General features: G+C 37.2%; 1 protein-coding gene and 1 pseudogene across 5 annotated transcripts in view; one reads left to right on the plus strand and one right to left on the minus strand.

Moving 5' to 3' along the window:
• Window positions 1–12,183, minus strand: part of RABGAP1 (RAB GTPase activating protein 1) — a 159,121-nt gene that overhangs the window by 33,096 nt on the left and 113,842 nt on the right. For all 5 annotated transcript variants that reach the window (XM_060300459.2, XM_060300458.1, XM_060300460.1 and 2 more), the window contains one exon: window positions 3,440–3,553. In XM_060300459.2, the coding sequence (XP_060156442.1) occupies window positions 3,440–3,553 (114 nt within the window). The remainder of the gene's footprint in view (window positions 1–3,439; window positions 3,554–12,183) is intronic.
• LOC115854646 (COP9 signalosome complex subunit 2 pseudogene) lies at window positions 5,602–9,875 on the plus strand (annotated as a pseudogene).

Consider the following 12,183-nt stretch of genomic DNA (forward strand, 5'->3'; position numbering starts at 1 on the left):
GTCCATCTTCTCTACTAGACTGTGAACTTCTTAGAGGCTGGGGTGATGTCCTATTCAACCTAGCCAGCACCTCAACACATATAGCAGGCACTCACTAAACACTGTTATTGCTATTCATTTTTCTTTCTGGGAAAAAAAATCTTTTGGCAAAGATGCCAAAATACAATCCTTTCCACAATGCCAGTGATAACTTTTCTGATAAGAGGGATTACTCTGAAACCATTTGTGGGTTCTTTGGAATTTTCATTCGTATTTTCCTTGGCAGCAGATGATTACAACTCATCTCTTCTGAACGTTATCATTAACAGAATATTGACATCAAATAGTCCTGTGGGTTACTCTTTGGTTCTGTAGTTGTTCTTCAGAGTCTTGTTCTTATGGTTAATATTTACAGTTCTCATGTAAGTTGTGGGGGGAAAGGGGAATTCCGATAGATTCAGGACGCTATTCCCTGTTTGACAAATTTATTTCTGATGAAACTCTCTTTATTCTCCATTTTTTTCCCCAAGGTTCTTCTGTGTCCCAAGAAAGCAACTTAGAAATGGGTATATTTAAATTTCAGATCACTTAGCAAAATGTGATGCCAACGTTTATTAGATGACAAGTTAATATACACATGGGATTTTATCATTAGCTTTTGGTGAAACTATAGCTTTAAAAATATATACATATATATGTTTTACACAGCAGGCACTCACCAATCACTGTTTATGTTTTTATATATAACCATGCTTTCATAACTTCAGGTAGAATTCAATATAATCTCATTATATCCCCCATTTTGTCAAAGCTTATCTGATGAGAGGGCTACAGAACGAGAAACACATATGCTTTTCCAAAGACAAGAAGCACAGAGGGATTTAGAAATGATATTTTGTAATTTAATGAGACCACTTTCTACCTATCAAATCAGTAAAAATTAACGAGTTAATACCCATTTTGTTAAGACTGTTAAAAACTAGTAGTAATATATGCCAACACAGCTCTGTGGAATGCAGTTTGACAAAACTGATGAAGGTACCAATCGACAGTCGATTAGTCAAAAAAGAATAGAGGCCTCACAGTTAGATAGAGTTGGGCTGAAATCTCACAATTGCTAATGTCTCGGTCTGGCTCTTAGGCCCAATGCTTATATTCCTTATTTGTAAGATAAGAATAATCACAGTATTTATATAATAGAGCTGATGAATTATTCTCAGTCCTCTCAAGTAAAGTGCTCAGCACATGGCTTAATCAATTATGTACTAAGATAAAAATGTACTGAATTTCTATAGGTAGAGAACGAGGGGAGCATTTTTCAGGCTCATAGAAAAGCCAGAAGGAATGCTTTATATTTCAAACATTTCCCGAAAGTTTGAAAGTACTTTCATGTACATAATACATTCGGGAAACGTTTGAAATATACGGTTCGTGGGGGCTGTAATGAAATATGGGGAAGAAAAGGCATTTCATTAATTCATCAACATTTAATGAGCACCTTCTATAATATGGCGTGCACTGTGCAAGTGCTATAGATGCTAACATATGTAAGAAATGATTCTTGCCCTTGAGAACTTCACAGTTCAGTTGGGAAGTTTGACAAGTAAATCAACCAGAGGACAGTGAGAAGTTCAATGTGACTGAAGCATAAAATATTTAGGGAGTAAGCCTGGATATATTATAAAATGCCTTTAATACTAAGCTAATGAATCTAGGACCAGGAAATGAACTAAGGAATTTTTATTTCATTCTGTGGGTTAGACAAAGCACTAAAGGTTTTAGTGGGTCTAGTGGAGGCCACTAAAATGATCCAATTCTAGGGTCAACACAGAGAAAATAATAAATAGGCTAGAACCCAAAGGCAGGGAGACTAATGCAAGGCGGCTTTTGTAAAAAAGTGCCAGCAACGTATCATAGTGGCCTGTACCAGGGCAGTGAATAGTGAGGGAAGTACGGCTTAAAGAGACATCAATCATATCAAACTGAACATGGCCAAAGGAAGGAACTAGAAAATAACAGAGAAATGATTGTATCTTCAGCAAGAAAATGGCATGGGGAAAAAAAGGAGGACTGTTTTTAATTAAAAGAGATATAACAACTAACCACAGTATGAATATTGCTGGATCCTGATTCTAACTAAATGTATAAAGACATTTAGGGAAATCTGAATATGGAGTGGCTATTGGATGGTACTGATGGATAATGATGGATGATACAGGTGGATAATGATCTTATTTTTAGAGATGTACAGTGAAGAGTTTAGGATTATGATGTCTGAGGTTTGCTTTAAGTACTTCAGGAAAATTTTTTTAAAAGGACAGATGAAGAAACTGTGGCAATATATTGATAAATATTCAATCTGGACAGGGATATATACAAATTTATTTACACTATTCAACTTTTATGTATGTTTGAAAATTTTCATCATAAAGTGTTTTTTTAAATGAACCCAGTTTTAGACCTGTTTTGTCTGATGTACTTGACAGACTTTTACATGGAGACCAACGAGCAGCTGGAAATTTAGGCCTTGAGTTAACGTAGATTTGGGAACATCTGTGCAGTGGCGATAGCTGAAGCTGTGGGAGTGGAAAGGGTCACCCATGGAGACAGTGTAGAGCTACAGGAACCAGTGACTGAACACCTAGGGGAAGGCCTCTGTTTTAGGAGCAGGCAGAGAGAGAGAAAAATCATGAGAGAATGAGCGAAGTAGTTAGAGAAGTGAGAGCTTAACCAGGAGGGTGAGAAGTCAGGAGCAGAGAGAGCTGCAATGAAGATCATCATGAGAGAGAAACAAGAGTGCAGTGGGGTCAGAAGTAAGGATGAGAGTCAGTGAGCACAGGGTTTCTTTCTGGGACATTTTGCAGGAAGGTGAGGGAGAGCTAGATTAAAAGGGTAAAAGAAATCCTACCATTTAATTTTTAATTATATCCTGTTCATTATGAATCTAAAATTGTGTTGTTACTGTTGATTTTACAAAGACTTTTCTCTCATTTTTTTGCATTCTTGAACATCAAATATAAATTACGTTTTGTAGTTATCCTTTGCATAATTTCAAAGAACCAGAATCACCATTTAAAACTGAGTCTTGGACTTCCCTCGTGGCTCAGTGCTTAAGAATCTGCCTGCCACTGCAGGGGACATGGGTTCGAGCCCTCGCCCGGGAGGATCCCACATGCCACAGAGCAACTAAGCCCATGCGTCACAACTACCGAGCCTGCGCTCTAGAACCCGCGAGCCACAACTACTGAGCGTGTGTGCCTCAACTACTTGAAGCCCGCGCGCCTAGAACCCGTGCTCTCTCATTGTGGAGAAGCCATGGCAATGAGAAGCCCACATACTGCAGCAAAGAGTGGCTCCCTCTCACCTCAACTAGAGAAAGCCCGTGCACAGCAACAAAGACCCAACACAGCCAAAAATAAAAAAAAAAAAACTGTCTTTTTTTTTTTTTCATATGAAATACCTTGCATATTTTATATAAGGAATCTTGTCCATCTCCTCCTGTGTCCTTAAAGTAGTCATGCGCTGGGAATGTCCGGTTAATATCACGAGTGATAGCACTGTCCTGGGGAGACTCCTGCGCAAACATTAGGAAAGAGAAGGTTTAGTAGTCAATTACGTCCGTACTTGTTTGGGCTTATACAACAAGGTCTTCTCATTTACATGCTTTAAAATGCTGCAGGGACATACTTACACATATGCATGCCCAGAGTTATTGTGTCTTCAGGGAAGCCAAAGCAAAAGCAAATGTTAAGGGGAAAAAAAGATGAAAGAAAATCAACCCATTTCACTCTATACACCTCACGTCTATTCCACCCCTGTTGCAAGGAAGTGCAGCTGGTAACCTTTCTATTGTAAGAGGGAAAATGTGATTCAAAATAGATTGCCCCGGGCTTCCCTGGTGGCGCAGTGGTTGAGAGTCCGCCTGCCGATGCAGGGGACATGGGTTTGTGCCGCGGTCTGGGAAGATCCCACATGCCGCGGAGCAGCTGGGCCTGTGAGCCACGGCCGCTGAGCCTGCGCCTCCGAGCCTGTGCTCCGCAACGGGAGAGGCCGCAACAGTGAGAGGCCCGCATACCACAAAAAAAGAAAAAGAAAAAAAAAATAGATTGCCCCCAGGAAAACACTCAACCTAACCTCAAAAGAAGGAGGCAAAGTGCTTCCGTTAGAATAACTGGGTACAAAAATTGCTGCTTTAATTGATCCTTTGGCACAAAACTCATGTGCCAGGTTCTCAAAGGGAAAAGAGAAATCCCTTGATTGGGGTTTGTCCTAGGGACAAATGGCATAAAAATTCACATAGTGGTCTACTCAATAGGAAACTAGACTATTAAATGCCAAGGAATTCAAACAGGCTATGGGAAAATATTCCTTGCTTTTACCAATGGAGAAAAACTGTTTCCTCTTCTACAATGAGTTACTAAAACTGAACAAATGTCAATAATGTCATAAAATATGTCAAGCATCCAGCTATTTCTAATAGCTTCCCCTTGTTAAATTTTATTTGCTCACTTGGTAAATAACTAGAACACAAAAACATGACCTTCTGTTTTAACAATGCATTGTCTTCATAGCTAAGACAATAGACTTGATTCTCCTTGGTGAGACTACATCATATTCAGCACACCATCCAAGAGCCTGATACTCCTGTTTCAAGTGAAAAATGAGTGATATTCTTTCTTGCCGGGTAATTTCTCTAGCCTTTCAGGTAATCAGGTTCCCAGGGCCATAAATATTTTACAGTTGTGGGATCTGAACTAACTTTACATTTAAAAAGATTTTTTTTTACTGAATAAATTTGACATGTAACATTGTGTAAATTTAAAGTGTACAGCATGTTACTTTTGATACATGTATACCATATTGGAATATGACTGCTATAGCAATATCACATTACACAATTATAGTACATTACTGTCTATAATACTGTGCCTTAGATCTCTGGCTTATTTACTACTCATTACAAGTCTGTACCCTTAAACACTAGTCTTACCGCCTCAAACTCCATCTCTGGTGAACCATCTTTAAAGCCTATCTTTCTTAACCTGTAAACTATTTAAACCTTCAAAGACATTGCCAAACTGCTTTCCAAAGAGATTGTCAGACTACTAGTTTTTAAATGCACCACTAACAGCAGTTAAGGCAGCTCAGGAACTGTGGTGACTCCTGACAGGACAAAATCCAAGGTGAGATCTAAGACTACAACAGCTATTTGTCTGGCGGCAGCTTCCAGGCTGTAGCACATGGAGAAGGAACTGAAACAGAGCTGGGGATGGGGAGTGCCTCCCTGAGCTGAGAAAAAAGAGAGCAGAATTCAGGGAGGGCAAGGTAGCTAGAATTTATAGCTCAGAGTACTGGAGAGGCAAAGCTGAACAGAAAGAGAGCTGCAGAGCTATGTAGAGGGGTCCCTATGAGTCACAGAATCAGAAAAGAAAAAATGATAAATTGGACTCCATCAAATTAAAAAATTTTAATATTCAAAAACCACTGTTAAAAACATGAAAATGTAAGCCACGACCATGAATTTATAGGATAAATTACCTATAAAATCTATCTGATAATGGAGTTGAATCCAGATATATAACTCTCAAAATAAGACAAACAACTGATTTTAAAAGGGGGGAAATGGTGGTAAAATACTGAATAGATGCTTCATAAAATAAGACATATAGATGGCAAATAAGCACATAAAAAAATTTCAACATCATTAGTTATCAGCAAAACATAAATTAAAACCACAATGAGATTCCTTTACAAGCCCACTAAATGTTAAAATTAAAAGAACCCAATATACCAAGGACTGGCAAAGGGTGAGAAACAGCTGGAACTCTCATACATTGCTGGTGGGAATGTAAAATGGTACAAATACTTTAGAAACAGTTTGGAAGTTTCTTATATATAAAGTTAGACGTACACTTCCCATACAATTCAGTGATTCCACTACTATGTATTTATCCAAGAGAAATGAAAATACAAATATATGCAAATACTTGAACTCAAATGTCCATAGCAGCTTCATTCCTAATAGCCCATACTGGAAACAATGCAGATGTGCTCCAATGGGTAAATGGATAAATAAACTGTGGTATGTGCATACAGTGATGGAATACTACTCAGCAATAAAAAGGGAAAAAACCTACTGATACACACCATAAGATATACCTCAAAAGCATTAGACTATGTGAAAGAAGACAGACACAAGAGACTATTTTCTATAATTCCATGTACATGAAATTCTAGAAAAGCAAAATCATAAGTTATATAAAGCAGATCAGTGTTTGGACGAGGCTGCAGCTAAAGGGAGAAGACTGATTTTTTAAAATTTTTTTTTTTAAGCGTTACGCGGGCCTCTCACTGCTGTGGCCTCTCCCGTTGCGGAGCACAGGCTCCGGACGCATAGGCTCAGCGGCCATGGCTCACGGGCCTAGCTGCTCCGCGGCATGTGGGATCCTCCCGGACTGGGGCACGAACCCGTGTCCCCTGCATCGGCAGGCGGACTCTCAACCACTGCACCACCAGGGAAGCCCAAGAGAAGACTGATTTTTAAGAGGTATTAGAGAACTTTCTGAAGTGATGGAATCATTATCCACCATATCTGTGGTGGTAATTAAAACATATTGAGTTGTTCACTTAAAACTGGTGAATTTTACTGTATATAAATTACATCTAAATAAAGGTGATTTTAAAATGGAAAAACAAACAAAAGGGGATACTCATACAATTGAAAAAGAGACCCAGGATGATGCAGGTCCTTTAGATTAAGAATTCCCAGTACTAATTTAGCTGTATGTACCTAAATGATGGGAACGATGTCAATCCATCTTTACCTTAAGGCCTTAGAACCAGGGGCGTAGCTTAGAGTCAGACATATCTGGGTTTGAAAGCTGGCTCATCTCTTACTTGGCTAAAAAACTTTAGGTGAGCTTCTTATCTTCTCTGGCTAATAGCATCTACCTTATAAAGTTGTAGTGAGGGTTACAATTAAATGTGTCTATAAATTATAAACATGTAAAGAGATTCCAGTATTATCTGACATGTACATAAAACACTTGATAAAAGTGAAAGTGAGCAAAGTCTCCAGCATGGCTGACAGCTGGGGCTGTCCTCTGAACACACACACTCACACATAAGCACACACCCATGCACACAAATGCACATGTGCGTGCACGCACACACACACACACATGCGCGCTGACATACAGAACACTCAACCATATGGTTCCTAGAATATGTATTATTTTTATTTTTGTATATCTTATCTTCCTATAAAGCTATTCATGTAGGGGCAGAAATTGTACTTTAGTTTTGTAACTTCCACAGAGCCTAGCACAATGCATGACACATACTCAGTGCTTGATAAATATATCGAATAAAAGTCCAAAAGCTTCCTTAAGATTGAGTGATGGCAATGCTCATGTGGTCAACAGCTCTCCCTAAACTAGAATCTCTAATGCTAATGTTTATTAATTCAAGACTCATGTGAAAGAGGCACTAAACTAAATCAGAAAAGAACCTTATTAATAATTTAAAAGACATTCCAACTAAATACCTGAAAAAACCAAGACTGCTATAATGATTGACTCATTAGTGACTTCCAAATTGTGTCATATGCAGGCAAGAGAAAATAACTGTCATGAGAAATAGAACAAAGGGGCTTCCCTGGTGGCGCAGTGGCTGGGAGTCTGCCTGCCAATGCAGGGGACACGGGTTCGTGCGCCGGTTCGGGAGGATCCCACATGCCGCAAAGCGGCTGGGCCCGTGAGCCATGGCGGCTGAGCCTGCGCGTACAGAGCCTGTGCTCCGCAACGGCAGAGACCACAACAGTGAGAGGCCCCCGTACCGCCAAACAAAAAAAAAAAAGAAAAGAAATAGAACAAAGACTTTGAGTCTAGCTCTAAATGCAAAATAAATCAAATCATCCTGCAATTATCAAGAGAAATGACAAGGAAAAGGAGTCTGTATCAAAAACATATGCTGTATTATTGTGGGTTAACAATTTTTATTCAGCCTAGGATACGTGAATTCTCTTGAACTCAGTTTTTTTAATTTATTTATTTTTGGCCGTGCCACTTGCGGGATCTTAGTTCCCCAACCAGGGATCGAACCTGGGCCCTGTAGTGAAAGTGCCGAGTCCTCCTAACCTCTGGACCACCAGGGAATTCTCTTGAACTCAGTTTTAATTTTAACCAACACATAGAATGTAAAATAGCAACACAAAGAGAAAACCACAGGCATACTGGGAATTAAGAAATCTTTATTTGAAATAAATCTGTTTCATGAACAGCTCAAACAACAACCGACCATAAATAGTCCCAGCTTCAACTGTGAAACTGCAACATGACAAAAACTTATTGCATCCCTAGAATCATTAAGAGGAAAAATAATAAACTGAACTTAACTAAAATTAAAATTTTTCTGCTTATAAAATATGCCATTAAGAAAAGAAATAGGCAAGCGTTACATATATCTCAAAAGGAACTGTATCTAGAATATATACAGAACTTAAAGAAAGAGACAATTACTAAAATGGACAAAAATTGAGCACTTTATAAAAGAAAATATACAAATGGCAAATAAGCAAATGAAAAGGTAGTTACCAGGACAATGCCAATTAAAACCACAATGAGCTAGCCAGCCAAAGTGTCTACCAAGGAGAATGATTTCTTGTGCAATGATAGGAGGGCTACCACCTGGAACATTCTGCAGAGAGTAATTCAATCAATGGAGATTTGGAAAATCAGAATGATAATTTCAAAGCACTGAAGGAAGATGACCCAAAGCAGCATTAAGTAATTTCTGAAAAGTTCTAGAACTTGAAAACAAAAAGGAGAAAGGGGACTTAAAGCACTAAAACAATGATTAAAATAAATTTCACATTGACAAAACTTTCCAGAAAAGATGAATGGACATTTTATTGATCTATATTTGTAGTTCAGCCATAAGAAATTATTCTGAAAAAGCTGTTAATTCTGTTCTTGAATTATATATCCACTGGAATATTTCCAAAAGAGAATTCAGATTTTTTTAAATGTCAGATGAATTCACTCTAGGAATTTTATGAAACAACAATTAAAGTTCTGAAACATGCTAAGAATGATAGATTCTGGCTTAGGACAAGCATGAAGGTTAGAAAATTATACGAAGAATTGAGAGGAATATGGAAAGCTTCAAAATATTTTATGCCAGTTTTATCAGTCATATTAGACTGATGATAAAGATAACTTGAAAAAGGATATAAAATTATGAGATATATGACTTGGACATTCAAATGCACACAGAATGGGAATATAACAAAAAACTGAAAAAACTCTGTAACTGGTTAGTTCTCATCCATCTGCCATCCCTCAACCATTTGATCATGGGAGTCATCAGATAAGTAAGGGGGAAAATGCCCTTGAGATTAGGTGATTTTGAAAATTCACATGCTGAATTTTTGAAGCCTTCAAGAATGATAATAAATCGAGGAGTTCCATGTGAACCACTTGCTTAAAATATTTGGTCTTAGGAAATATGCTGAAGAACTTGGGAATAAATCCATTTGACTTGCCAGAGGCCAAGCTGTACAAAAATGATCCAAAAATTCTAACAATGATGAATTCAGTAAGTTCCTATCAGAATAATGACATCGTTAAATTTGAAAAGATTCTGAAAACAAATCACAGTAACGTTATGGATGATTCCTTCCTAAGAGAACACAGCAAAGAGCTTTTGTAAAATATCGACACCCAAGTGCTGATAAAATTAAGATTTATACCACAATACATAGTCCTCTTATTTCTAAGGAGTTAAACATAAATGTAGCTGACATAGGGAACTTGCTAGCACAAGGCATATTGGCTGACACTATTCATGGCCAAATTGATTAAGTCAACCAAATACATCCTTTCACCAGACTATAATTAGTAAAATGGCTTAACAGAGAACAAGCTTTTACAAATGTACTTGAGGCAATCATGCAGAGACATAAACCTTAAAAGAACAGGGAATGGCAAAACGACTGTAAGGTGATAGGTCCTGAAAACTACTGAAGTGATGGCAGACGTAGTTCTTTTTTAATCAACTGGCTTTATGTTTTGGTTGCTTCATGTATCGTAAGAAAAACAGCTTTAATCTCCAGAAAAAAACAAAACTGCCATATGATCATGCAGTATTAACATTTTGCAAACTTTTTCTGTTAAGAGCCAGATGGCAGATACTTACTCAATTCTCCCTTTGTAGAGAAAAAGTAGCCATAGACAATATGTAAATAAACAAGCATTTCTGCATTCTAATAAAACTTTATTTTCAAAACAAGAAGCATGCTGGATTTGCTGCAGTTTGCCAAGCCCTTCTCTAAATATACAACACAATAATTTGTCACCAGCAACATGACCAGAGAGAAGATTTTTGTAATGATTTTGAATATACTGACATGTTACTACTGATTAACTTTTTATGTTTTACTTGCAGAAATTCTGTCACAAACAAGCAGCAACAACTTGAAATGTAATTTACCTTTGAACACTTTTTTTCATGTAATAATGAATCTTAAAAATGTTTGCTGCATTTTACAAAAGTCAATTCTTCAAAGTCTGTATATTTCTGTATCTGCAACGTAGTAAAGATTTAAATGAAACCCTGTAATTGTAGTGCCATATTGTCCCTTATAGTTCAAGCAGCGATACAAACAGTATACACAATTCAGAAACTAAACATACACATTGAAACATATTAGACTGGCTAAAATGAAAAGACAATACTAAATGTTGGTGAGGATATGAAACAACTGGAACTCTTAACTGTTGCTAATGGAGATATAAAATGATACATCCACTTTAGTGAATTACATGGCTGTTTCCTGTAAAGTTAAATAGGCATTTACAGAGACCCAGCAATTTCACTCCTAAGTATCACACAGGAGAAAGAAAAATGTGTCCAAAAGAAAACCAAAAATGTACAAAAACGTTAATAACCTTATTTGTAATGGCCAAAAACTAGAAACCCCAAATGTCCATTCATAAAAAAAGAGATAAACAAATTACCATCCATATAATGGAATACATACATACATTTGGAAATAATTTCATTAAATACCATACTCTAAAATAATAGCACTTTAAAAATTTATTCACTAAACAAATACTAAGAATTAATACCTCACACTAAAATCCAAATCTTTTTTATTTCCCCTTCCCATACTCCTGTCAAATGGGACTAGTCACTGTTCCCCAAACATAATCCCAAATTAATGATATACCTTATTGCATCTTAAAAGGAAAAATCTAACCTTTTATTTTCTTAGTATAATAACAAACCCTTTTTGTTTTCTTATTTTAATACGACATTTTTGCTTCCTTACAATAATAATACTGGGGAAAATGAGAAAAAAAGATAATTTCACTGTAGCTAATGTTTGATAAGCATATATCTAACTTTCTATATAATTATTTTTATAAAATGAGCTTCATTGTTTTGAATATTAATTTTACTAACTTACTAGTTTTACTAACTGTAAAATGTTGTGAGCCTTTTTTCCTGTTATCTGACAGTTATCCTACCCTAGCATTTTTAATGCACAGTAACCTGTCACATGTCTATACCATAACTTACTAGGCCAAATCTCTGACTTTGGAAGATTCAGGCTGTTCTACTCCTTTTGCTATAAACAAGGCTGTAAAGTAGAGCCATGATTCTTAAGGGGTAAGAGATTATTTCCACAATCACTCCTTTCCCCCAAAGGCCCAGTGTAACTCTTGTGTTTGGATTTTGACTTACAATGCCAATTTGTCCTCCAGAAAAGTTGTACCAATTTATATACCACACTGGTAGCACCCTCACAGCAGCTGCCCTGCTGTTTTGGAATAGTCACTTACGTACTTGTCCCGGCCTCCTTCTAGTCTGTATATAACTAAGAATTGTACCTAAAGTTGCAAAGAACTACACATAAAGTTTACTGACTCCATCCCATTCTAATTCCAATGCATTGTTTGCTGAACCCACATGCTGACAGATGTAAAAAAAAAACAAAAAAAACAGCACTATCATGCATATATTTCCTTGTCCTGCCAGTTGCCATGGCCTAGAAGCAATAACACCCAGTAGCAATGAGCACACCTAGTGCCAGGATCTTGGTTTCTAATACCATTTACTAATAAAAGGAACCAGGCTCCTTATGGAAATGGCTGATTCTAGTGCTGGGGCAGGAAATATACAAGATGATCCTGGAAC

Source organism: Globicephala melas, chromosome 6 (assembly GCF_963455315.2).
Source record: "Globicephala melas chromosome 6, mGloMel1.2, whole genome shotgun sequence".
NCBI classification, from domain to species: domain Eukaryota; kingdom Metazoa; phylum Chordata; class Mammalia; order Artiodactyla; family Delphinidae; genus Globicephala; species Globicephala melas.